Source organism: Meleagris gallopavo, chromosome 15 (assembly GCF_905368555.1).
Source record: "Meleagris gallopavo chromosome 15, MGAL_WU_HG_1.1, whole genome shotgun sequence".
Lineage (NCBI taxonomy): Eukaryota > Metazoa > Chordata > Aves > Galliformes > Phasianidae > Meleagris > Meleagris gallopavo.
Window position 1 is genome coordinate 16,383,073 of NC_139418.1, and position 27,386 is coordinate 16,410,458.

At 50.4% G+C, this 27,386-nt stretch overlaps 2 protein-coding genes across 3 annotated transcripts in view; both read left to right on the forward strand.

Annotated features, from left to right (window-relative positions):
- Nucleotides 1–4,281, forward strand: part of PDLIM4 (PDZ and LIM domain 4) — a 33,336-nt gene extending 29,055 nt beyond the window's left edge. For both annotated transcript variants that reach the window (XM_085236864.1, XM_010719250.3), the window contains exons 6-7: nt 712–832; nt 1,856–4,281. In XM_085236864.1, coding sequence (XP_085092990.1) covers nt 712–832; nt 1,856–2,060 — 326 coding nt within the window. In that variant the 3' untranslated portion in view covers nt 2,061–4,281. The remainder of the gene's footprint in view (nt 1–711; nt 833–1,855) is intronic.
- A 1,395-nt stretch (nt 4,282–5,676) lies between these two features.
- Nucleotides 5,677–26,965, forward strand: SLC22A4 (solute carrier family 22 member 4). Its single transcript, XM_003210480.5, has 11 exons — nt 5,677–6,192; nt 7,553–9,749; nt 13,847–13,950; nt 14,146–14,300; nt 16,363–16,534; nt 17,871–17,997; nt 19,739–19,839; nt 20,767–20,981; nt 21,622–21,804; nt 23,248–23,383; nt 24,266–26,965. Exons 2-11 carry the CDS (start codon nt 9,150–9,152, stop codon nt 24,339–24,341), a joined length of 1,869 nt encoding a protein of 622 aa, XP_003210528.2. The 5' UTR covers nt 5,677–6,192; nt 7,553–9,149; the 3' UTR covers nt 24,342–26,965.
- Nucleotides 26,966–27,386: the final 421 nt, after the last annotated feature.

The following is a 27,386-nucleotide window of genomic DNA, read 5'->3' on the forward strand; positions in this document are numbered from 1 at the left end:
GCACAGTGATGGCACCAGGGCTGTGCCTGCAGGCTGTGGGCTGGGAAACAGAAGGAAAGGGTCCGTTGTACCTCTGGGCAGCCTGGACTGGTGACCCTGCATATAACGGGGGTTGAAACTACATGATCGCTGTGATCCTTTTCAACCCAGGCCATTCTATGATTCTATGATTGTGCCATGTTCCTCTCCAAAGGGCTTGTTTTGCTCTGAAATTTATTTTTGTTTCCCCCCCTCCTCCTTTTTAAACAGCAGATTACCTGAGTGCTCAGCGGTGGCATGAATCACCCAAAATGTTGGTTGGGGCAGAACCTTTTTTTTTGGAGATTTTTCCTGTTTCTCTTTTTTTTTTTTTTTACTTCACCAAATAGTATGGCCTAAATAATCACTAAATTCATCTGCGATGCTTTTTAAGAACATCTGTGCATTGAGTTGGTGCTGTCCCAGTGGGGACAGATGTGCTGCTGGGGTGAGCAGAGCAGAGGGTCCACACGGTGTCTGTGCCCATCTGTGCACCCAGCTGTGTGGCTTTGCAGGTTGCTGGTCTCACTGTTTACATGTTTGCTCTTTGCTTCCTTACAAGCAAGCTGTGACAAGCAGAGCATGTCTTCTCCTGGGAAAAATAACCCTCTGGCTTCTTAACAACGATAAAAATGAAGAACAAAGTGCCAGAGAGCAAGTCCTCAATCTGTGTTTGTCTAAAACTCTTGGCAGGTGAAAAACTCGACAGACTGAGCAACCCTCGGAGCATCAAACCTCCAGGACCAAAGCTTGGCGCTGCCATGTCGGGACTGCAGATGCTCCCCGAGTGCACGAGATGTGGCAATGGGATTGTGTAAGTGCTGCTGTGTGCATTGTGCAGCCAGGTGGCTTTCCACCAGCAACACAAGTTAGAAGCTGTAGCAGAATCCTTGAGTCCCCTTTTGCTGTTGTTTGTTTGTTTGTTTGCTTTTTTTTATGGTGGTGCTTTTTTGCTAAGAGGAGGACCACTAAAATGATCAGAGGGCTGGAGCAGCTTTTCTATGAAGAAAGGCTGGGGGAACTAGGCTTGTTAATTTGGAGAAGAGAAGGCTCTGGGGAGACCTCATCGTGGCTTTTCAGTACTTAAAGGGAGCATATAAACAGGAGGGGGAATGGCTGTTTGTGAGGGTGGATGGTGATAGGACAAGAGGAATGGTCTTAAACTGAGACAGGGGAGGTTTGGGTTGGATATTAGGAGGAAGTTTTTCACTCAGAGGGTGGTGAGGCACTGGAACAGGCTGCCCAAGGAGGCTGTGGATGCCCCATCCCTGCAGGCATTCAAGGCCAGGCTGGATGTGGCTCTGGGCAGCCTGGGCTGCTGGTTGGTGACCTGCACACAGCAGGGGGTTGAAATGAGATGATCATCGTGGTCCTTTTCAACCCAGGCCATTCCGTGGTTCTATGTCTAAAGCTGGAGTTGAGGAGGATGGTGGGAGCTGCCCCTTCTAAGGGAATCTTGCAGCAAAATGCGGATGATTCACTGAACAGTTCTGCCCTGCTTATCACAGGGATCGCACCATGCTCCGGCACTCCCTCACTGCCTCACTGAGGCAGGAACACTGTCAGGGTCAAGCAGAAGAGATCTGTGGGTTATTTTTGTCCATTTGTTGAGGAATGGCTCTCGGGCAGGCATACGCTGAGTCACATTTCGGAGAATGCCAGCATTTTATTTCTTCGTGCTGGAAGAAGACAGGCTTACAAATCACAGTTTTTCCTGCGCACGCCTGCAGCTCTCCAGCTCCCAGCACAGCACAGGGACCAACAGCAGGGAGACTGTGGGGGGGAGGGGGCTTTCTTCTGGCTGCGTCCCCACTGACCCCACTCTCCCCATCCCCAGGGGAACCATCGTCAAAGCCCGCGACAAGCTCTACCACCCCGAGTGCTTCATGTGCGACGACTGCGGCCTCAACCTGAAGCAGAGGGGCTATTTCTTCATCGAGGAGCAGCTGTATTGCGAGACCCACGCCAAGGAGAGGGTTAAGCCCCCCGAGGGCTATGACGTGGTGGCTGTTTATCCGAACGCTAAAGTTGAACTCGTCTAAACCCAGGGCTCAGACGGCGCTCGCCCACCCGCACGCACGCCGCTGGCTTCGCAGAGTGGCTGTAATCAACCCCGATTACTGCAGCCCGAGTCAAATGCCTTTCTGTAGATAAAACCGTTTACACTTGGGATCTCCAGGGGATGGTGTTGAAAGCGTATGAACAGGTTTTTCCCTTCTCCTTGACACTTTTTTTTTTTTTGGGGGGGGGAGGGGGAGGGTTGCTGTGCTGGATTATTAGTCTGTGCCTTAACCTTATCCAGGATCTGCATAAATATTGATTCATTCTCTTTTTTTTTTTTTTTTCCCTATAAAACCAGTATTCCTTCCCTCCCCCCACTGTCATCTAAAGGAAGGAAAGCTCAAAGAAAATAAGGCACTTTACCTACAAAGAGCTGCCTCCTGTATTGCAGCTTCAGTCTCCCACCCACTGATGACTGCTCTGTGCCTCTGCACACCGAGCACCCAGCAAGACTTGCTCTTGCCTTCCCTGTTCAGTTGCTCTCTCCTGGCTGCCCGGCAGCACATCTAAAGGATGCTGAGGCAGTGGGAGCACACCTGGCTGCCCTCCTGCACCCCAGTCCTCCTTGCTCCCCACAGCAAGGTGTTCTGCTTCTACCCTTGCTTTGACCTTTTGTTGGTTTTTTTTGCAGACCTCCCCCAGGCCGCTGCCCCTGCTCTTACTCGGCAGCTGGGGATGGAGTGGCAAAACCCCCCCAGAGGTTGGGAGGAGACACGGGAGCTGCTTGGCCCCCAATCCTGAGCGAGTGGATGTGATCTGTGGCAGAGCTTTCTGTGGGTTTTATTTAAGGGGGGGATAATTGAAGCTCTTGGGATGTTGTTATGGTGGAGAAATGTTTTCCACGTTCATGACTGGAGGAGAGAGGTGCAGTTCAGACACCCCGCTGTCAGATGCCACCACAGTGATGGAAACCATGTGGTTGGTAGCACCAGGTCCCTCTTGAAACACATTTCTGCTTTCTGTGCTTTATAAATAAGAAAGTTCCTTCTGTAAAGGCAAAGAGCGTTTCCTTTGTGTTACTGCATCCCCACGTAAGGGGCCAGCAGGACTGTGCTGCAGTGAGCCCCCAGGTGATGGCCCCATGGGGCAGATGGTGCTGGGGGGCACCGACCGACCTCTGGGGTCTGTGAGAACCAACAGTGCAGCCCTAGGGAACAGCCCTAGAAACAGAAGTGGGGGGAAAACACCACCTCTGGGGGCCAGAAAACCAAAAGTGAGATGCTGGGGGTTAGAGAAATGTCTGCTCCCTTCCATGGACAGGGATGGAGATGGGCACTGCCAGACGGCCGCAGGGAGCTGCCAGCAGGACGTCCATCCCAGCTCCTTTGCCATCTGTGTTTTTCATTGTTGAAGTACAAGGAATGCGTGGCAATGTGATCACCCAGCTGAGCCTGGGTTTGCTTGTATTTGCATAGCCTTGCTCAGTAGGTTGGGCCAGCTGAATAGAAATACTTGGGACAGCTGTGAGTGATTAGGAGACTAAGGCTAATCAGGTATGAAGTGTTATCACCTCTTGTTTGCGGGCCTCTGCTTGGAGCTCGTTAGTTTGCAATCAGCAGCAACATTTGCTCTGACTTTCCTTATTAACCTCTTGTTTCTGGGCTGGCAGCAGTGCTTCTGGAGGGGGGGGAGGAGGGGATGTTGGGCCCATTCTGCGGTTTCACCATAACTGCTGCTCACGGATCACTTCTGTTCCCTTTATGGCTCTGTTTGGAAGGTTGCACTTCACCCAGAGCAGGGCCTGACAGCCCAGCAGGGCTTTCCCACATCACTGCAGGAGTTGAGCTTCCCAGAGCAGCTCCTCACCCCGCAGCACAAGGAATGCCCTAAAAGCCCCACGAGCTGGAAGCGCCGAAGTGATGCCGTGGGCACTGCAGCCCCAGGCTTCACCTGCATCTCTTTAGTTTGGAGGCACATTACCCACAAATCAATGTTTTTTACACCATTCTCTTGTGGTGCTCATTCCTACGAGTTACCAACACCTTCCATCCTCCTGAGGAGCGTAAAGCTGGAGCCACCTCACAGCACTGCACTGTGACAGTGACTCTTGGCACCAATTCCCCACATGCTGCCCGGAGCCAGCACGGGGCCTGGCCTCGCCAGCCCCACCTTCTCCCTCTATTTAACGCTGTAAAACATTTGCAGGATGATGTGGTTTGTATGAAATACAAAATAAAACGGTATTGTTGGTTTTCTGCCTCACCCTAATTGCTTTTCCTTTGATCCTCAGGTTTCTGTCACCAACACGTGTGTGTGCTGGAGATCCCACTGAGCACACAGTCACCCCTTGATGCTGTTTTGTGCTCTGCAGCACATGATGTGTCCCCAGCTGCGTTGCTGCTGTGTTGTGCTCTAAACGCAATCCTGTGACATAAACACAGCACAAAGAGGGTTTTCTTACCCAAAATCCACTCATTCCTGTTCCACTAGCCCTAAGAAAATGTAAGAGCTGCACCTCTCTAATAACACATCGTGCATCCAGTTGTGTTCGAGGTTTGCTGTTGAGGGTGTTAGGTTTGCATTTTCATAGAACCATAGAATGGCCTGGATTGAAAAGGACCACAGTGCTCATCCAGTTCCAACCCCCTGCTGTGTGCAGGTCACCAACCAGCAGCCCAGGCTGCCCAGAGCCACATCCAGCCTGGCCTTGAATGCCTGCAGGGATGGGGCATCCACAGCCTCCTTGGGCAACCTGTTCCAGTGCCTCACCACCCTCTTACTGAGCCCCTTTGATGCACGGCAGCGATGCCCAGTGCAGTGCTGTCAGTGCTGGGGCAGATCCGCCTGCCCAGGGTTTGGTGTGGGCAGGAGGGAGAGCGGCCGTGGGAAGAGACATTCCCAAAAAGTTTTGTTATTGCTGGGAGTCGGGGAAAGTCTGCTGTCATTTCCAAGAAACAGAACAAGAATGTCTAACGGTTACGGATTAAATCTCATGAGCGCATTTAGCGCTTCCTGCACGCGTGTGTAATTAGGGAATTAAGGGCTCAGTGGGGCTGTTCCAACATTCCAGGTGAATGCTGGGAGGGTGAGGGAGGTTTGCTGGGTTTAGCAACCAGATAACAGAGGGCTGTTTGCTCATGGAGCTGAATTTCCATAGCGCCCATCGCTGCTCAGATTGGTATGGGGGAAAGCGGGAAGTGATGCGAGTTGTTTTGTCTCCACAAATGATTGATCAAAAAGGTTTTATTTGGAAAATAAATTGTTGTTTGAACGTGCCTTAAATATTGAAAAAAGCCAAAGCTTCTGCGGATCTGCGCACGGTATGAAACCTCCTTCCATGCAGTCTGAGTGTGTAACCCTTGTCTAATTAGTGCACAAATTCAAATAATGGATGTGCTTACAGCTCTTCCTGCAGCCACTGCTTTCATGTCTGCCCCGGAACACTTGTGCAGGTCTCAGGTGGGGTTTTACCCAGCAGCAATAGATCCCCAGCTCCCCTCCCCACTGCTGCCCAATGCTCCCGGTGCCCCACGCCCTGTGCTGGACACTCCCTGTGCTCCTCCTTGCTATGGAAACACCGCCCGCTGAGATCAAACGGGACGATGAGTGCCATTTATTAACTCGATGAGGTGGAACGAGAGCCAAATTGGTTGAAATTCTAATTGTTGAACTTTTTCCATGTATCATCAGCGAAGTTTCCTACTTAGCCGGCGTGATTTCCACCGCCGCACCCCCGTTTTGTTCTGCTGCTTTTGTTTGGAGTTGTTTAACTTCGCCCTGGTCGCTGGCTGGGCGCCCCAGGGACCTGAACAAAGATCTCAGCTGTTCCATTTGCGCTGGGATGGAAATGCTGGTGCTGGAGGAGGGGCGGCAGAGGGAAAGAGGCACTGGAAAATGTGTTCCCTCCTCGCTTTCTCGTGTGTGTCAGAGGCTATTTTAATGACTTCGGGGAAACAGATCTTCCCCACGCACACCGTAAAACAGACAGAGCTGCTCCTGGCGGTGCTGGAGCCGTCCGTCACGCAGGGAGCGCTGCTGGTGCCGCCCCGTGCTGCGGTGCGATGCGGTGCGGTGCTCGGGAGCGCTTCAGGCTCTCGGGGTTCTTAATGGGAACATCTCCTCGCTTTAGGAGGAGCTTTTCGGTCCCAACCACCGGCGGCGGTGGGAGATGAGGTACGAGATGCGGGGCGGTGCGTGGGGAGGGCGAGCAGCGCGGGGCGCAACGCGGCTCCGCTCCGTGCGGTGCCCCTCCCGCACCACCTAGTGATGGGAAGCGGAATGCAACCGGGCTCGGGCAGGGTCAGGGGAATTAGCATGAGAATAGTCATGAGAATTAGCAGCGCTGGGGGGTGACTCTTGCGCTAAAACCGCATCATACAGCGGGGGAGCAGCAACCCGGCAAAGGGAGCGGTTTTAAGCCGAAGCATTGAGTTGGAGTTGATGTCGCATCAGGTAGAATTGTTCAGTTCCTTGGTGAGGGGTCGAGAGGCGTTGGGAGAGCCCTCCCCGCTCCCGGAGGTGGGTTCTATGGACTTGCCCAGCCGGCACACGCTGCTGAGGGCAGGATCCCCGCTTCCAGCAGTTTCACGTGGTGCCTGCAAAGGTGCAACTCCTTGCAAATAACGGCGGGCACCTGCATGGAGGAGACCCCCGGAGCAACCATTCAGACTCAGCACACAGACTGACAAAACGATTTCTGCTTTGCCCTGCTGGTCTGCAAGCTCTCATGTGATCCAGGAGCTGTGTGAACAACGTGGAAGTTACAAAACTCCACGTTCCCATCTGTGCTTTTAATTTCCAGCTCTTGAGACACCTGAGACGTGCTTTGCCCGTGCAGAACGAGGAGTGGGGCTGTCCTGGATAGGAACTGCTCCAAGCAGAGCAGGAGCTCCTGGATGGTGGCACACTGCCATCAGTGACAGCCACATCATCACCCCAAGTCACACACGGTGGGAGTGATGTGAACACACAAGAGCTGCTCTGCTCCATGGCTGCTCACATTCCCTCTTTCTGTCCCACCTTAGCTCCAGGCTGTGTTAGGCAATACATTTGCTCAAGCAAAATATAGGAGAAAACCCAAAGGTGTTTTCACCTTGAACGCATGAAATTTATAATTCATAGAGGATTAATCTGTAAATCAGATAAATATGAGCACTTTATTTGTGTTAGCACTTACTTTTATATGCTAAATTTGAAGTCTAACCACAGGTGTTTATGAGCACTGCAAATGATTCCTCTAGGCAATTGCATATTGCCTAGATATTGTTACTGCATAATTACTGTTGACTGAATAATGGCAACAAATAAGGATCTGAGAGAGCACTGAATCCTTACACCATTAAGGACAGGAGCTGCCCATGTGTAAGCCCTGATCCCCCCGTGTGGCCCCGCTCACTCTTATCACCAGGACCACCTTTGGCTGAACGGTGACCCAGGAGGGCATGAGCCATCCTTTGCAGTCCTTCTGCAGGCAAGAGGAGTCCCAATCTTTCGCTGCAAGACATCATCTCCCATCTCTAATCTTGGTTTGCAGCTCTCTGCCTGGCCTGGATCAATGCTGCCATCTGCTTCTCCTGCCCAGGCACTGCTGCAGAGCTCTCCTGGCACTGCACCGCTGTTTTTGGAGCCTCCACCCCCGAATGTCACTGCTGCCGAGATGCCACCTCAGCAAGGTGTGTTCTCCTGCACGTTGTTCCCAGGATGCATCTTTAAAATAAAGACAACAAGAAAGCAGCACCCCAGCCAGGAGGGAGCAGGTAATGCCCAGGTGGGGGGCTTGCTGCTTGCTGCAGCAATTTCAGTGCCATCCTTGGGGTCAGCCCCTTGCTGAGCTCACAGCCTCACAGCATGTGTGCAGCAGCAAGCAGCCCGTGCTCCCTGGGAGAACCCTGCAAACAGGAGCTGTCTCTTCCTGCTGCCTTCCTTCTGCCCACATCACAGCCCCACTTTCCCTCCTGGCTGATCGTGTCCCACATGTGCCCAGGGCTGTGCCAGCACCAATTAGAAGACAGCCCCAAACCAGGGCTCACAGGGCTGCCCAGCACAGTGCACGGATATTTTGGTGTCTCCCAAGGAAAGCTCTACAGCTCAGACCAACATCACGAGCATCAGAAGAGCCTGGCACAGAGAGCATTATGAAACGATTTGAGCTCTGAGCACATTTCAAACACCGCGGTGTTTCTGAGTGTCCCATGAGCTATTTCAGGAGACGATGACAGCGTAGCTCAGATTTCCTGCACAGCCTTGCAGCTATCTGCAGGTCCTACTGCAGCATCAAGTGTTGCGCAGCAGCAGTCAGCAGATAGGATCTGGCACAGAGTGCTGCTCTTGGGCTGGAGCTGCTGCAGGAACCCTCTGAGCGGACACCGCTGACCCTGTGTGTGATGTAGGGTGAGCACCGGGGAAATAAACATCGTGCTGCAGGGGATGACAGCTCCCGGGGGGTGTGAGTGCACGCGGTGTGTGAAGCTGTGGCTGACGGCGGCTGTTTCCCCATTGCCGCTGCACAGCGGGGCTCTGCTCACAGAGCCGATCCGCCTGCAGCTCAAGGGATGCTCCAGGCCCCTGCTGTCAGTCCTGCGCTGCCCATGGCTCCATCCTAACTGCGCTCCTCCCCCAGCTGCTAACAAGGAAGTCTGCTCCGAAAGTAATGCCTCCATTTTATCACATGGGCTCACAACAAAGGAGGTGGATGCTGGCGGTAAGGCAGCAGGGGCTGAACGTTCCCACGCACTGATATTCGTCGATGCTGGCTTAATGTTTATGAGACCAAACAGTGGATGTTGGCACAGTGAAAGACGGACTGTGTGGGCAACGTTTTCCTAGCAGCTGTGAAAAAGTGGGTCATCTCCACCGGTGAAGATCTGTACGAGTCCAGCTACAGCTCTTGTTCATCACTGCCAAAAACGCACATTTAATGGTGGTGACTACGTTGAAAAGTAGTATTTTGGAGCTGAGAACCTGCTCTATCAGTCTCTCTGTCGCTGTTGTAATTTCCACGGAAATAAATAGGCAGCATTACATTCAGAGCGACCTACGTATTTCTGCGTTGATCTCTGCCCAGTTGCTGCGGCACATGGCCGCCCCGCATCGCCTCCCGCAAAGCTCCGCACTGCATTCTGCCGGCAGTGATGGGAAGCAGCCGGGAAGCAGGCGGTGCTCAGAGCGCGGGGCTGCGGAGCCACGTGCGGGCGGTGCGGCTGCTCTCAGCGCTCCTGCAGCGGCTCGGGGGGCGGTGGAGCGGATCCTCGGAGCTGGACGCACCGCCCTGCGAGGCCGGACCGGGGCGGAGCCGCTCCGCACGGGGTGCGCAGAGGCGCGGAGATTCACGCAGCGCCATGCGGGACTACGAGGAGGTGACCGCCTTCCTGGGCGAGTGGGGCCGCTTCCAACGCCTCGTCTTCTTTCTGCTCAGCGCCAGCATCATCCCCAACGGCTTCAATGGGATGTCGGCCGTGTTTCTGGCCGGTACCCCCGAGCACCGCTGCGCTGTGCCGCCCGGAGCCAACCTGAGCGAGGAGTGGCGGAACGCCAGCATCCCGCTGGAGCTGCGCGGCGGAGTGACGGAGCCGAGCCGCTGCAGCCGCTACCGCCTGGACGTGCTCGTCAACCTGTCGGCGCTGGGGCTGCGGCCCGGCATCGACGTGCAGCTGGCGGAGCTGGAGCAGGAGCCGTGCCTGGACGGCTGGGAGTACAGCCGCGACGTGTACCGCTCCACCATCGTCACCGAGGTGCGCGGGTGAGGTGCGGTGCGCGCTCACGGAAGGGCGGAGGGGCGGCGGGATCCCCAGGGTGGGGGGACGGAGGGAGCGGTTCCCCCCCCACACAACACCTCCCGCAGGGCGAATTCTTGAGAGAATGCGTCGGGTGCCTGAGAGAAGGGCTGGGGCAGAGGTGATGCTCTGGGGGAGGTGAGCGGGAGCTCTGCAGCAGCCCGTGTTATCGCTGTGTGTTTTCATCTCGAGCGCCGGCGCGGTTTGTTTGGAGAGGGATTTTCTGTGGCAGAGAGGCTGAAAATAGAACCATGATGGTTTTTCCCTGCTGTTTCCTCCTGCTGTTTTTTCCCTGCTGGCACGCTGAGCGTCCTGGCTAATTCCCATTGATTTACTTCTTGGCACGAGGATGCCACCACTGCCAAGGGACACGGAGTGTGGGGCTTTGGTGGCTGGGGGCTTTGTGGACAGTGATCGGTTGGGGACCTAGCTCTGAGCTGTGAGCCTGTGGCCAAGCTGCCCTATTCGATTTTAAGCCTGTGCAATGGCATCGTCATAAGCCTGTGCAATGGCAGGGACATGGGGACATTGGTGGCGACTGCCACAGGAGCGCTTCTGTGGTTTTTATTTAGATGGGTTCTCTGCCTCTGCTGGCAATGAGTTGTGATAGAGCACAGTGCGGTGCCCCAAAAGCTGTGGGACTGCTGCGCTCTTTGGTGTTGTATCAGAGGGTGATGGCAGTAACTGACTCAGCTCACACTGGTGTGTGGCAGCCAATGGTCCCACTTGCCCCAGGATGGGCAGTGTCACACAGTGTCCCCAGCTAGGATGGCTCCAAGTGGCCCTGGAGGGAGCAGAGCATCTTGCACAGTGAGGCCATTGTAGCCTTGGGCTTGGGGTGGGCTTGTGCACAGCTGTGGAGATGGGGATCCTGCCCTGGTCGTGCTCAGCAATGCCAGCATTAACCCTGCTGGTACCACAGGGTCACATCCCATTTGTGCAGCCCATGGCTTGTGCTTGGGGTGTGGGCAGAAGTGGCTGGCACCAGCTATAGCCCTGGTGACTCAGCACGGCCATCTGCCACCAAAAGCTGCTGCACGGCTGGGAAAAGTCTTGCCAGGAATTCAGGGCTGTGGGGCTGAGCCAGGGGCATGAGGATACTGATGTGGGGGAGGGAGAAGTGGCAGCAAGACGTGGGAAGGGGACAGCAACCGCCCCAGTGCTCACTGTGGGGTTTGTCTTGGGGACCTGGGGCACACCCAAGGGGCCAGTGCAAACTCAGTTTCAGTGGAAACCAAGTGCTGGGTTCCCATCTGTAGACCAGATGGAGAAGGATTCTTGTTGTTCAGAACAGCATGAACATGTGGGAAAGATTCTGGGTTCGGTTTTGAAACAGGGAAAGCAGGCAGTGATGAAACCATGAAAAGAAGCAGTTTGGTTAAACTTGTGATGCTGATTTTTGTGCCCAGCATTTCTGTCTGTGTTGATAAAGACAAGTCTTGACACATCATCAGGCAGGCTGCAAAACCATCCTCAGCAGAGGAGTAGAATTGGATGGCACAGGATGAAACACTGGAGGTTGTGTTCGATTCACTGAGTTGCATCAAATCCTGTTACTGCTGCTGGAAAGGAGCAGGCTGGGGGATGCCAGCTCTGTGCTGGGCTGTCTGGGGACGTGCAGATCCCCTGGGCAGAGCATCCCAGGCTCAGTCACAGGGCTGATCTGAAAACAGTTGACAGAGAAGTGAATGTGCCGATACAATGGCAAAGAGCCTGTCGGTGTGGTAACAGTGGTGTGATCACAACCAACTCTTATTCCTGGTGGTGAAAGCTTGGAAGCTTACCTGAACTTTGCTCTGCAGTGCACTTGGCTAGGAACATTACAGTATTACTTATTTGCTGGTTAATGGATAATTAATCCAGCAGAGGCCATTTGGACACCATGGCTGTGGGTGGTGCAGCTCTGTGTTGCAGAGTGCAGCAACCCCCATCAGCAGCACCATTCTGCTGAGCAGCCCCAGGTGTGCTGGGGGGGCTGTGAGTTTGGTTGTGCTTGTGTGTTTTCCGTTTGTCAAATGCAGTGAGTTCCTTTAGATAGAAATCCCAGCCCACCAGCATCCTGCAGATGTAAAGGGCTTTGACCCAAGGTCAGTAATTCCTGCTGTCTGTGTAGCATGCCATGGGACAGCTGGTGAGAAGCATTAGGCACTGGGGAGCACAGGATCAGCGCAGGTGTCTCCAGCTGGTGCCTTTGGCTTTGTGTAGGCATTTTGGAAGTGCTGACCCCTCCTCAGCTCCCACCCAGCAGTGCAGAAGCAGGCATTGGGATGTTGCCCTTTTAGAACAAGAGATGATGGCCTCACGTTGCATCAGGGCAGGTTCAGGTTGGATATTAGGGAAAATTTCTTCTCTGGAAGAGCTGTAAGGTGCTGGCACAGCTGCCCAGGGAGTGGGGCATAGTGGGGTGGGTTGGGTTGGGCTTGGAGATCTGAGAGGTCTTTTCCAACTTTAATGGTTCTGTGATTAACTAGTGACAAATGTTAATCCTGGGGCTTCATTTCCAACTCGTGGGCTGAGTCCATGAGCTCTGAGCTGTTGGGATGCCTCCTGGTGCCCCCAGAGCAGCATCCTGGTGTCCAATGCAAGCCTGCAGCCAGAGTGGGTCAGGGTCATTGGGGACAGCTGCCACAACTCCATCTATTTGCTGGGTGTCACATTTTCATGTCCTGAGTAATGCTCTGTGTTGGCTGTACATTCTGGCACCGCACTAATTGCTGACTGCACAAAGTTGGGCAAGTCAGTACATGGCAACTTGGAAACCTTCTCCCTTGTTCGATGTCCTCTCGGCTTTTCTAGGAACATCCTACAGGAACTCTTCTTTGGAAATCTCAGTGCTGGGAGATCACAGGAGGACGCAGCACAGTGGCACAGTGCTGGCCCAAGATAGAGGCCCATGGAACTCGAGCTTGTACCGTGCAGGCGCAGCCCTCTTGCCTTCGTTCATTTTTTTCTGAAGAAACTCTTGCTTTTTGTGTCCCGTTTCCTGAAGCTGAGTTTTTAATACAGGGTTTGATTTTCACCAGGTTTACAGAGATCTCCATTCCCTTTGACAAGATTCACAGATCCCAATACACACTTTCCAAGAGCAGCATCCCTACTCCAGCATTTCAAGAAATGGAGATGATGATCCCTATGGGTCCCTTCCAGCGTGGGATATTCCATGGCTCTATGATCCCGCAAGTGTCAGAGCTCTGCTGGCCTACCTTTCCCCTCCATTTTATCAAGTGCAATTAAGATAATCACAGATGAGCGCCCGGTCCTGGCCCGTGCCTACCCACCCCTCCCAGCAGGGACAAGATGCTTTCTTTTATGTACTAATCAGATTGAAGGGGTTGAGGCACACCTCCTGGTTCCTCTCCAAAGGACGAATCCTGGCAGAGGCAATGTCCCTGCTCTTGATAGCGAGGCTAATTACTGAAATTACGCTGCACTTTGATCTGGGGCTGGCCAGCCTACCTTCATGGTACATTTGTCTCATCCGTTTGAAGTTCTGCAGCACCCCATAGGTGTGCCCTGACCGGGGCTGCTCCCTGGGATGTCAGCGAGCCCTGCTGCACTCATAGTGTTTTTTTGATATTTTTTTTTAAGCTCTGTGTGGGTGCTGGGTGGAAGTTTCCATCCTGGCTCCTGTCCCAAAGCTCGTCCCAGCTGCGAGGGTGAGCGATGAGCACCTGCGGGCTGCAGGGGAAAAGGGAGTGTGCAAAACCATCTGTGTGAGAAAACAGAGTTTGTTCTATCTGCGCTCTCACATAGATTCTCTTGAACCCACGAGCCAGAGAACGTGAGGATGTGGTTAGTGAGCATGGTGGGGATGGGCTGGGGGTGGACTTGGTGATCTTAGAGGTCTTTTCCAGCCATAGTGATTCTGTGATTCCATCAGGTCTGGATGCAGGCAGCCCCATGGGCACGGGCAGCTGCATGCTGTCAGCGGAGACCTCAGTGTCCCAGCACTGAGGATAGGGGAATTCATCCAAATTATATGGAAATGGGCACGTGCCCGGGAAGCAAAAGTTCCTCTGTGTGACAGAGGCTGAATGTGGGCCCTTCTCTTGCAGTGGAACCTGGTGTGTGAGGACGACTGGAAAGTGCCGCTGACCACATCCCTGTTCTTCGTGGGTGTCCTCATCGGCTCCTTCATCTCGGGGCAGCTCTCTGACAGGTAATGCTGCCAGCACTGCTCAGAGCAGAGCGGAGTCCAGGAGCAGCCCCAGCTGCAGGCTGTAGGACCCATAAGGGAGCTGAACACCCAGTTCTCCACATTTCAGTCAAAATGTGCTTTAGCTTCTTTAGAAGTTCTGCATTTCACACCACAGCTAGATCCCATCTTTCCAACCATGTCCTTGTCCCTCCCCAGGTTCGGCAGGAAAAGCATCCTCTTCTTGACCATGGCTGTGCAGACCGGCTTCAGCTTCCTGCAGATCTTCTCCACCAGCTGGGAGATGTTCACAGTGCTCTTCCTCATAGTGGGCATGGGACAGATCTCTAACTATGTGGTGGCCTTCATACTGGGTAGGAATTGATCTGCATTAGTTTAAGTGCTTACTTAATGTATTATTTTTTTTTCTTAATCTGCACTTCATTATGGACAGCACTAAATCCTTGTTGGTACAGTTACTAATTTAGGCCAGTATGATTTTTTTTTCTCCTGGATGCCTTAAGGGATCTCTTCAAATAATTGGTTAGAGCCTGTACTTTCTGTAGGCTTAGAGAAAAAAGATGAGTGCAGCAAACATCAACACAACCACCCATTTCTGTCTGTTAAGGGGAAAAGTTGGGGGGAGGCTCAGGGCTGCTATCAGCAGGAACAGTGCTGGCAGCAGCAACAGCATTTGGGGCTCCTCCCTGCCCAGCCCCAGTAGCAGAGGGATCTGCACACCTCAGAGCAGAGCAGCATTGCCATGGACAGCACATAGCCATGCTCCTCCTGCAGCATTGTGTCCCAGCCAGCTGCTGTCACCTCCCTCCATCCTGAGGTCAGCTTTGTTCCTCATGCTGCGTTATTTGGGACCATGAAGGGGTTGGTTGGGGCCAGTTTGAGGCCCCCAGCATCACCCTGCGTCCATCACCTTGCATCCATTATGCTGCATCTGCCATGGGAAGCTACTAGTACAGAGTTAGGGGCTTTGGGCAATCAGGTGACCCTGATGGCTGGGTAGCTGTGGGCCCTGGATAGCCACAAAATCCCTCTTTATTTTCCTAAGGGGAAACACGGGGCAGTGCTGTGGCTGTGGAGCTGCAGTTTTGAGGTTCTGCTGCAGCTCCTGCAGAGCTGTAGGGCTGTGCTCAAAATGTCCGTGTTCAGGTGCTGAGGCTGTAAAACAGCACTGGTTTGTGAAGGCGTGCTGGTGTCAGCCCAGAATTGCTATTTCCTGGTGGGGAGAATGAGGGCAGGGGAGGAGCAGCAGGGAATTGTAGCTGGCAGTTGTCAGCTCCTATTGGCTTGGTAGTGCCACAAGCCCTCTATTTATACATAATGCTTATAAAAGAATCACGGAATGGTTTTGTTGGAAGGGATCTTACAGCCCCCCCAGCTCCACCCCTGCCATGACTTGGCTGCTCCCCACCAGCTCGAGCTGCCCAGGACCCATCCTTGGCCTTGTCCACCTCCAGGGAAGGTTTACAACATCTCCAGGTTTCATTGCTAGGTGTTGCACCGGCCCCAGGGTGTCACACAGCTCTTGCTGGCTGCTGTCATGTAGTGATACTGGTTGCAGCCACAGAGTGCTATTAGGGATCACTGTCCTTGTGTTTCATGCCCTGCAGCCACAGCGTGCTGCTGGCAGTGCAGCTTTGTGTTCCCAGAGATAAAGCAGCACTGGTTCCCACCCACAGACCAGTTTTCCTTCAGCAGCAAATTATTTGTTAACCGCAGGCTGGATGTGCTGCAGGTAGCCCTGCTGGCGCTGGGATGGGGGGCAGGGAACCTGCCAGCTGGGAAACCCCAAACCTAAGGGCAGAAAGCTCTGGGAAGGGGCTGAGCTCCCCAGCACTGAGCAATGCAGAGCAAATAGCACCTGCAGCCTGCCCAGGGCCGGGCTTAACAGACAGCTGTGGAACTCTGTATTTTAGGTATGAGGTTATCAAAGGTAATTTAGGTGCTCTCTGATCATTTCGTTCCCCAGGCAGAGGTCATTCACCTCCACACAAACCTCTGGCTGCTGCTGGGGGCATTGGCTGCCACTGGGGCTCAGTATTTCCCATCTGCTGGGAGCAAAGCACAGAGCCTTCACGTTTCATTTCCACATGGCTGCCTTTATTTCTGTTCCCAACTCATTTATGATGTTAAGAGGAGGTCTTCATTAAAGGATACTGCCAGCTGTTTCTTTTTTAATTTGTGGCAGAGGAGGGCTTGGTAATCCAAATTGCTCTGAGCCCTCCGTTAGACCTGTCAGCTCTGATGGCAGTAACACAGGAACTGCACACCTTGGCAGTGTCCATTGAAGGGTCATATAAAGGAACTGCTCTTTTCTAACGTTGTTCAGCTTATCTCTTTGTAAATGCACTAAAGTTTATAGTCATGATTGACCAGAAAGAATTAAAATGCTAATCCAACCTCCCTTGTTTTAAACAGGAACAGAAATTCTTGGCAAATCAGTTCGTATTATATTCTCTACGTTAGGAGTTTGCGTATTTTTTGCAATTGGCTACATGTTGCTGCCCCTGTTTGCTTACTTCATCAGAGATTGGCGGATGCTGCTGCTGGCTCTCACCCTCCCCGGGCTGCTCTGCGTTCCGCTCTGGTGGTGAGTGTGGGTGTCCTGGGCACCTCCTCCCCTTCTGGTGGATTTTCTTTTTCCCATGTGAAGGGATTTGCTTTGAGGTGGAGCTGGGGGGGGGGATGTTTTCTTTGTTGGTTGTTTTTTTGGTTTTGTTTTTGGCCAGATAACCGCCTGCTGATTCTCATGCTGCCATGGGCTTTTTTTTCACCAGCTTCCAGAGCAGCTTGGAAATTTTCTGCTTGCCTTCTGCTTCCAGGCGTTGCTAATCACCTCTCAGCTTACTCTGTAGTATTGCCCAGTGATTTGGTCTTAACTTTTCTTCCCTGCTTTTTCCTTTAAGCCATTCTTAATGAGGATTCAACTGCTGCTGGGCTGTGAAATCTCAGCAAAAGGCCAGCAGCTCACCGTGCTATCTGGTTCAATTCTCCCCTGAGGGTTATTTCGCTCATTTAACTTGAAATGTCTCAGAGTCCTTCATCACAGTTGTGTATCCCTCTGTCCCAAACTGCTGCTTGATGGGGAGGTTGGTTTTGTATGCAAACTTTCAGATTTCTCCTACGGGACTGGCACTGTGAGGCATGAGAAATATGTCCCTAAGGCCAGGCTTCAGAGTCCTGCTTTGCAATTTGGTGGGAATCTGTATCAAAGCATGCAGAAGATTGCTGTGGGGGCACTTTCAGTTTGGAGTTAATGGGGTGGTGATAAAACTCACGTGGCACTCAAAGCCAGGACATGGGTTAGCCCTTTGGGTAGCTGCTTGGTCAAGGAATTATAGAATAATGGAATGGCTTGGGTTGGAAAGGGAAGAGGGTTTAGTGAAGGAAGGGTGAGACCTTCTGTCCTGTGTTTGGTGTTAATTTGCTCTACGTGTGTCTGGAATTGGTTGGAAACTGCCATCAGGGACACCGTCCTTTGCATGGGAGAGCCTGCATCAGACTTGTGGTGGAATTGTCATGTTTTGTACATAGGATTCCTATAACACAAAGCTTTTTGATGCACCCTCTGCACATTTAAAGCATTCCCACACTGTATGTTATTTCCTGAGAATAATTTTGCTAAACCTTGGTTGAGCTGCCCCCATCCTTGCTGTCTGTGCAGTAAATGTACAACTTGCTGGGAGGCAGCAATGAATGAAAGCAGCCCTCAAGGAGAAGTGCCCACACTTCTGCTTCAGCACGAGGACACACACGTCCCTTGTGCCCCAGTCCTCCCCTGGTCCCAGTGGGACGGGTTGCATTGCCCTCATGCTTCTCTGCTGACTATAAACGAGAGCATCACTCATGCAGAGCATCCATGTGGTTTTAATAATGCCTTAATTCAGTGAAAAGCGTTGAGTCATTTCTTCTGAACCTCATTGCAGGATCATTCCTGAGTCCCCTCGCTGGCTGATCTCCCAGGGAAGATATAAAGAGGCAGAAGTTATTATCCGAAAGGCTGCAAAAATAAACAACACCCCAGCCCCAGCCGTGCTTTTTGATGCCACAGAGGTATGTGTCACACATCCTATCACTTTTGGCTTGTTGTAAACTGGCAGAGCAGAACTGGCTTCCAGTCGCAGCTCGCAGAGGCTGGCAGGGCTGCTGGCCTCAGGTAAGTGTTGGGGCAGCAGGTGCGAGGTGAGCAGCCATAGGGCTCACTTCTTGGCTTGCTTTTTTAGCAGAAGTTGGTTGTGGTTTTCAGGGCAAGGGTGACCCAGCTTGCTTCACCCTGGGGGCACCGAGGAGGCCTGAGGAGGACAAGTTTGGCCCCATTCCAGCTTGGGGCAGTGTCAGCTGTTTGTAGTTTAACTACAGCTCTTTGCTGGGCTGCACATGAGCACTAATTCCAGGTCCACGTGTGCAGGGTCCGTGCAGCCCCAGGGATGCTCCAGCTGCACAGAGCAGCAAGTGCTGGAGCTGCACTTAAAGCACGTGACTAGGGTGAAGTCACTGAATCACGTTCAGTTCTTCTGTAGGCCTGGTTTTTTTCCCTTGTATTTCATGTTTGGTGGTTAAAAGGAGAAAGCCGAGGAACTGCTTACAGCTGTGAAACGGCTGGGTTTCGTGCCTGCCTCCCTACAGGAGCTTTGTCCCACTCTGGAACTCCTGAAGTCCAGAAAGAACCCAGGCCAAGCTGATGGTGACCATGGGTCTGTGCTGAGTCTGAATTTCTGCGTCTCACCAGCACTTGCATTGTGTCTCCTGACATCTCCTGGTACAGCAATAGCAAAGCACTATGCACCCCTTGCGATACTTGGAGCAAAAAGCTGCGTGCTGCCCCTCTAGTTGGCAGCGCCAATTTATCGTGCTTAAATGTTGGCTGAGCTGCTGAAAAGCTCTTTTCCAAACATCTGTGGTGCTGTAAATTCGAGTGCAAGTTCCATCTATGGGAAGCTATGGGCACCATGGAAGCATTATCCTTCTCAGTTGTCCTTTATCCTGGATGTGACCTTTCAGGCTCTGTCAGCCGAGTACAGATCATCACTCTGTGCATTTCTGGGACCAAGCAGCAGCTCAACTGTGCTCATTTCGTGGGAACCTCACATCCCAAGAGCCTGTCCACAGCAGCCTGAGGATGACGTCTGCACCTGAAGCCTCCCGCTGAAGTATTGTTCAAATGCTGCTGTAAAGACGTTCCTCAGAAACTATCATTCCTTCCTAGGAAAGGGAAATCTCTTTTCCCCCCACAGGAGGGTCAGGGCTTCATTACAGGAGGTTCATCTTCGCTCTGGGGCTGGGAGGAAGCCTGGCTGCCGGCACTGACCTCTGCTTGGGCTGCTCCGTGCCCCAGCAGGGTGCTGACTGGCTCACCTTGGCCTCTGCACTGAGACCCAGCATCAGTTTGCATCCCCCCCTGCCAGCAGCAGGCAGCTGAACTGGTGTTGTGCATTTATCTCCCATCCTTTTGAATGATGAGCAGAAGAAAGCTGAGCGCACACGCACATCAAAACGGCTTCACTCATGAGGTTGCTCCTGGAAGGACTGTGTTAGATCCTTGAGGAAGTATTAATGCGCCTTTCTGGTCATCTAATTTGTGTGCAGCTGTCCCAAGTGCTGCCTTTTTTGACGCAAAAACTCAAGCCACCACGGAGTGCTGCTGGTGCAGGGGCCAGCTCCGCTAAGGACTTGGGCTGATCCATTATCCCAGTGCAGTCGTAACTTCCTACTGCCCGAGCTATTGGTATGCAAAGGTTGTTGTGCTCTGAGGTGTGTGGGAATTTTTTTGGTTTTGTTTTCCTTTTTCCTTCAGATGCAGGATTCGAAGCCTCAGCAGCAGCAGAAGGCTATCCTTCTGGACCTATTTCGAACCCGAAACATTGCAACTATTACTATTATGTCATTACTTTTGTGGTAAGGAAATGTGTATTCCTAAAGTACCCAGGCAATAGAACAATCTCTGATTTGAGGGCACTTGTCACAGGTTTAGATAATGAGTTTCAGCCTTGGTGCCTGCCCACACACAGCCCTTGGCTGGTACATGTCCCTCAATAGCCTCTGCACCTGTGCTGCATTAGCACACAAGTGTGGAGCCTCAACTCAGTGTAAGACAGCAAGGAAACCATATGTAACAGCCTATGTATGTATTTTTTTTTTTTAACTTCCCATCTCTGTAGCCTCTGTTTTGAAGAGAAATGTCTCATAGGAGAGGCAGCATCTCAGTAGCATAACAAGCACCAAAACCAAGGCCAGCGCTTGTGTTGTTCCCATCTGTGAGGTCCTGGTCTCTGCCTGGGCAGCCACGAGGAGTGAGGAACAAGTAGTGCATTGCAGGCAAACTGTGGCCCCTTTCTGTACCCATTTCCCCACAGGAGGGACCTGGCCGGCACACTCAGTATGCTGTAGGAGGGCAGGTCTGAAACCTGAACATCCAGCTCTGTTGTGAGGATTAAAGTCAGATGTATGCAGACTGCTGAGGGTGGGAGAGCCCATCAGTGGAGCATGTCACAGTTGGCATGGGAGGCTTCCTAGTCTTGTGTCATTGTGCTGTTAATGAGCCCACTGCAGGGAAAAGCCTTTGTAAGCGACTTCCACAGGCTCATACTTGGTGTAGGAGGTGGAGGAAGGACAGAGAAATCCGAGGTCTGCAAGCTGCCGTGGATGTGTTCGCTGGAAGGGATGGCAGAGTTAGAAAGATGGGGCTGCCACTGAGATGGCTGAGCCATGGTGTCCATGGTGATGCTTCGCGACATCCGATTTTTGTAGCAACCTCTGAGGCAACACCGGAGGTGTTCAGAGCGCGGCGTTTCGGGGATCATTTGGTATTATTGCTTTTCTCAGGTTTTTCACCTCCGTTGGTTACTTTGGCCTTTCCCTCAACACTCCAAACCTGCACGGCGATGCCTACATCAACTGCTTCCTTTCAGCGGTCATTGAAGTCCCAGCATACATCATTGCCTGGCTGCTCCTGCGCTCCCTGCCTCGCCGCTACTCCATATCCGGCACCTTGGTTTTGGGGGGAGGCGTTGTCCTCTTCATTAAGCTGGTTCCTACAGGTACGACATCCAATACACTCATTAAATAAAACATTGTCGTGTTTTATGCTTCTGTCTCACGGTTCTGTGAAATTAATGGAAACTCTGATCGAACTTGGGTTCTGAGGTCAAATTTATGCCAATTGCTGTTAGTGATTCTTTTTCCAACACACACGTATGTGCTGAGTCACACACTGCTCTCAATTGTTGTGTCAGATTTCTGAGCTTTTTATAGGCCAGGGGAACCAGCCAAAAGTGTACCGTGATTTATTTGGTTATGCAGAGAGGCTCAAACCGTCCTGCAAGCCTCCCAGACTTCACTGTGTGTAAATCTCCACCGAATTCTGCGAAATAGGGATGGATTTACACTTGTGCTCTGCTACTGTGTAATGTGGAATTTTGTTCTATTTCACTGGGAGAAAAGCAAAAATTGAAAAGTAGACAATAAGCTGTGCCTTCTGCAGTGCGCTCAGCAGGGAAGCTGCAGCCAAGTGGGACTAATAGGCTGCAAAATTAGAAACAAAATAAAACAAAAAATCCCACACAACTCCTATGGGAAAACAAAACAAAGCAGCGATAGGGTCCTTGGGAGGAAAAAGAAATACAAGGAGTGAGCAAAGAGTGTTGTTTACTCATCTTGATTTTTATCTTTCTCCTCCAGATCTCAATGTCCTATCTGTTTGCCTGGTGATGCTTGGAAAGTTTGGTATCACGGCTGCGTTTTCAATGCTTTATGTCTACAATGTGGAGCTGTACCCCACGCTGGTCAGAAACATGGCAGTTGGAGCTACGTCCACAGCTTCCAGGCTGGGCAGCATCATTGCTCCCTACTTCGTTTACCTGGGTGAGATGTCCTGCAGTCTTGCTTTGAGCTGTATAAGTGCCCATAAAATTATCTGAGCTTCTGAGGTGCAGGTTCAGCTCTTAGCCCTCTCCATTTGCTGTCTTTTAAGTCCATTCTCTCACACTGGGTCTGAGTTCTATATCCTCACTAAGCCAGGCACCTTGACATTCATTTTGCTTTTTTTCTTACTGTTTACATTTTGATCTATGAGCAGAAGTATTCATTTCCCAAAGGGTTTGTTTTTTTTGTGATACTCTTTAACATCTCATTCTGAGCGCTGCACAAAGATTGTGCAGTGCAAACGTGAAATAAGAGACAGAATGGCTGTGGTGCTCCTTGGGGTCTCTGCTGCAGCCTAAGTAGCAGTAACAGATATAGACAGGAATAAGCTTTTATTGTTTTTCTTGCAGGTTCCCATGGGCTCAATCTTTAAAAAGTCTTGTTGCAGTCATCAGAATAGTTTTCTAACTGTTAGGAGGTTTTGGGAGAAACTGGTGAGCTGCTGAAATTTGCTACAGCTCAGTCAGGCCCTTGCAGTTTGTTCAGCTCATGAGCACTGAGGAGATCAAATCACAAACTTTGGCTCCAAATGTGAAATACCCAGAGGTCTTCATTTTAATCCTAGCTTATTCCTCACATTAGAAAGCGTGCTGCTATATCCCAACTACAAAATAAAGCTGTCAAGTTTAGTCCTTTCTCTGCCTTGCTTTAATCCCTCGGTAATCCCTTTACTGAAAGACCTCTGAAGTTCTGTGTTTCTGTGATGTTACCTGAATGCTGGTGCACTAACTGCAGGCTGCTGGCAGGGGCCGCTGCTTTCATGCTCTAAATCAGAAACTGGGCAGACCAATGTCAGAGCCTCCTGTCTGTCCCTGATGTCAGAGCCTCCCGTCTGTCCCTGATGTCAGAGCCTCCTGTCTGTCCCTGATGTCAGAGCCTCCCGTCTGTCCCTGATGTCAGAGCCTCCCGTCTGTCCCTGATGTCAGAGCCTCCTGTCTGTCCCTGATGTCAGAGCCTCCCGTCTGTCCCTGATGTCAGAGCCTCCCGTCTGTCCCTGATGTCAGAGCCTCCTGTCTGTCCCTGATGTCAGAGCCTCCCGTCTGTCCCTGATGTCAGAGCCTCCCGTCTGTCCCTGCAGCGATGCTTCATAGAATCACAGAATTGTTGTGTTGAGTTGGAAGGAACCCTTAAAGCTCATCTAGTCCAACTCCTCTAAATGAACAGGGACGCCTGCAGTTCCATCAGGTGCTTCCTCTGCTTCCAAAGAGGAAAGTATGTAAGAGTTCCCCCACACTAATGGTCCGTTTGGTCTGAATTTGGCCTCTTTGCTGCATTATTCCAAATGAAGTCTGCACTGCAATGATGTCTGAAGTGTAAACTTTATGCGTGGGTTCATTGAGGGTGGCCCTGTAATTGATCTTCTCCCGTCCTGTGTTCTGCCAGGTGCCTATGACAGATACCTACCATATATCCTCATGGGAAGCCTGACTGTGCTGATAGGGATCCTCACCCTGTTTCTTCCTGAGAGCTATGGCAATGCTCTGCCTGAGAGCTTTGAACAAATGCTGAAGGTGAAATGGTAAGTCGGCCTTCATTCATCTCCACAAGAATTCAGGATCTCTTTGTACAGAATCTCTTTTTACAATGAGAAAATGTTTCATCAGATCTATCGCAAAACATCAAAGCTTCCAGAGTGCCCTTTAGGTCTGTTGCTGTTAATTCTACAGACAGCTCTGAACCTGAGCACTGATGTGCTTGAAGGTGGGCACTCGCAAATAAATGCTGACCCCCACCAGGTGCTGTTTTGGGTATCCTAAGCAAATGTGCCCACTGAAATCTGTGTCGTACATCTTAGTGCTGACGCAGTGCAAACAGTGCTTGCTAGCCACTGCTGTGGGTGGGAAATTAGTGCAGAAGGAAACTGAATTAGTTCAAGTGTGGCTGCATAGACACCATACACCACTCAGCTTTGTGAGGGAGAGTGAACAGAATTTGCCCTTAAAGGACAAAAAAACAACCAAAAAGCAGATGGAATTGCCTGTAGCTAATGCCTGGCTGGGAAAGGACCTGCCATTGTGCTTTCAGGGTCAGAAGATTTCTCAGGCCAAGTTCCTTGATAAGAGCACGCTGCTCTTTTTTGCAGCTAGGGACTTCTCATATACCTGACGTTGCTTTTAGCTCTGCAGTTGATGTCCAGATTCCCTTTGCAGACATCTTGCATAAACAGAATGCGGTAACTGAATTACGGTCAGTGAATCATGCTGAAGCTCAAAATGTTGTTTCCTGCACTGCTTCTCCCATCCAGAAGGGCATACTCTAGAGAAGACCTGTTTTTTTTCCAGTGTTTATATTAGTAGTGTACCATGGTTATTTTAGCAGTGCTAATTTGGAGGGCTCAGTGTCTGCTCTCACTCTGTAAATGTAATGTTCTCTGCCTTCTCAGTCTTTTACTTGCTTTCAGTTTCAGGAATGGGCAACAAACCACTGGCATTAGGAATTCAAAGGAGAGTACTAAAACTCTCACAACACCGTTGTGAAGAAGGATGCACACTCTCAGAGGGGCTGGAAGAACAAGACTTCGAAATGCATTTTCTGCCACAGGAAAATGAACAAAAAAACCCAACAGCCAATGCTATGGCACTGTAGTTATTGTCCCTTGTGCTACTGTACCCATGTACCTATTTTCTGAACAGATGCTGTCTGCTCCCATACGGCTCTTAGTTTGTAATTCAGTGTTCTGATTCCTGGAGTCTGTCAGCAGATCCAGCTCCTGTTGAGAAACAGAGGTCTGCATGTGCTAAACATGACTTGAGGAGTATTAACACGGCAATGACTGCACTCAGTCATGTACTCATGACAATGAAAGCTGCTAAGAGAAAAGAAAGAAGGCAGCAGTGGTGATGGTGGTGGTTTTCTCACGCTGTGCATTTTGACTGGAGGAAGGGAAGCTGGTCTTTGAACATCTCGCACGTCTCTAAAGGAAAGATCCCAGCCTCATTTGAAATCTGTAACCAAGGCTTGGTACAACCTGGGATCCACTTCTGATCCACTTGTCCCTGTAAAAGCTGATGCTTTTTCATAAGGCCTGAGCCTGCTGAAATCACTGGGCTTTACCAGTGTTGAGGTGTAAGGACTGAGTGGGGGCTGTAGCTTGCTGATCTTTTGATGGGCCGTGCCCACTTTCAAAGAAACAGGCTTTATCGAATAACTGGCCCTGTTCAAACATGCTCTGCATTTTCAGCTTTTGTGTTTCTCATAGTATGCTGACATAAGAAACTTCTGTATCTTTTTGGGGTTCTTTTTCAAAGCATTTCATTTCTCCTTTGAGCATATACTACATTATGCTGTACCTTCAGAGAAAACTCAACTCAGTTTTCAAAGCCTCTACAAAAACCTTTGTACCATTTACGTATTTAAAGGAGATTTGATGCTTGCAAAAATCAGATATTCTGTACAGGAGATTTTAATGTGCAGCTACTAAGAACTGAAAAGGGCTCATTGGGGACCATGCTTTTTTTATTTTCTTTTTTTTTTTCCAAAGCAAAAATAATGCTAACAAAGCCAGTATTTTGTTTTTCAAGTCCTACAGGTTATATGTGTATTTTTTTTAAAGTTCAGCAGAGCTAGATGAGATGAAATGTTGAATGTAGTAGAGCTCAGATTTGTGCTACTACTGTTTTACAAACACTGCATAGTTTGGGAAAAAATGTAATGCCTTTTACTTCTCTATTTATTGGTTCTGTGTGGACTTCTTGGCCGCATGAAGTCTCTCAGGCTGGTTAGGCTGACTTTTATATTCTATGAAAACCATTTAGTGGTGATTCACATTCCGTTAAGGCCAACAAAAGCACACAGTCTCCTCTCTTAATGTGAGAGTTCATGGCAATTTGTCTTGTGCTGGCATTTGCCACGCAAGTGAGGATCTCCCTGTAAGTTCAAGCACAGCTATAAAGGTTTATAACATTTAAATGCAAGGAACTTGTGCAATCATCTCAAGCTGCTCTTTGGGACGTAGCAATACTGCTTCCCTTAATATTAATTTTCTGCAGTCATGCTTTTTGCCATCAATATAACCCACGTCCTCATCCCTTCTCAAACTGGAATTTCCTTAATGACAGCAGTATTTAATTCTTTATTTTACTTATTGCAAACTTAATCTATCAGATAACTGTTTAGGCGTAACTAGATTTCTGAACAAAACCTTTCTGTTGGCTTAGGACAGGTCTGAAGACTTGGTTAAGTACAGGTGACCTGTATTTTTATGAAGATTTTTATATTAAGTTCATACTTATTTTTTGTGATTGTAGGCTTAAGTATTTCTGAAAGGTAAATATTTTTATATTCTTGAACTTTTTAGTATCTTAAAACTAGATTCCATTTTTTAAATAAGGAAGGGGATTGCGGTTTTTTTAAATGCTTTGTTTTAATTGCTTATTTTTCTTGCTTTTACCATTGATCAAAAGCTAGTGTCATATTCTAGTATTTTTATTAGCAAATTAAAAAAAATGCAAGAGTGGAATGCGTTATTGACAAGAATGTGATGTTGTTATAGGGACTCAGTGTGTCTGAGCACAGTTAGAATGAGAAAATGAGATTGCTTCAGCTGATGAAGCACTTGTAAGGAGGATTTCTGTCCTCTGACCATATCTTTCCCAGGCCAGAACAGGGATTTCTGAAGGAACTCAAAGAGCAGCAGCCTGCTGAAGAATCGTACAGGGATGAACCTGGAGGGCAGGAGTGCCAGATCCTGGCAACTTACTAAATTTTTAACTGTAAAGCTGAAGAAAACAGAATTGGCTTAGTAACCACTGACAGAAAATAAATGTATTTCTGATGAGGAACCTAAGACTTCAGTGAGCTGTGTGTGTCAGATGCTTGGTGGGGCTCACGGTGGGACCTGTGTGCTCAGCTCAGCTGGGAGGTGCACGTGCAGCTCTGACCAGAGGATGGGGGGGAAGCACAACTGGATGGCTCCCACCGATCGCACTGGGCCTCAGCTCTCTCTGCTGCATTTACCCGGGTCTCTCTGTGTAACCTCGTATCGTCGGTAAGATCTGACACTGGCTTGTCGGATATCTTAAAGCACACATAAATACATAGTTGTTGTCACCTGGGAACTCCTGTCTTTATTGGAATAAAATGTACACTAGCATTGAGTAAACTACTTTCTGTGTGTTTTGTAGTTGAAGAATAAAGTCTCCTAAATTTAACACTTTATTTAAAGATGTTTAAATAAGTAATTAAAAATGAACTTAGCGTGCATAAGTTATGAAAATAAAAACTCAAACTCTTCCACACAAGAAGCTGCTCTTCCCAGCTTCCTATGAGCAGCCTGGACTTGACCATAGCAGCATTTCAGCCTCGCACCATCATCAGGCATTGACCATGACGCTGTTTTGGCCTTGCACCATGCACCAGGCTCTGACCACGGCAACATTTGGGCCTTGCGCCTTAGACCTGGCCTTGACTATGGTGATATTTTGGATTCGCACTGTGAACCTGGCTTTGACTATGGTGTCATTTTGACTTGCTGGAAAGAAACAATCCCAGCTGTCAGGGATTGCCCAGAGGCAAACTCGAGG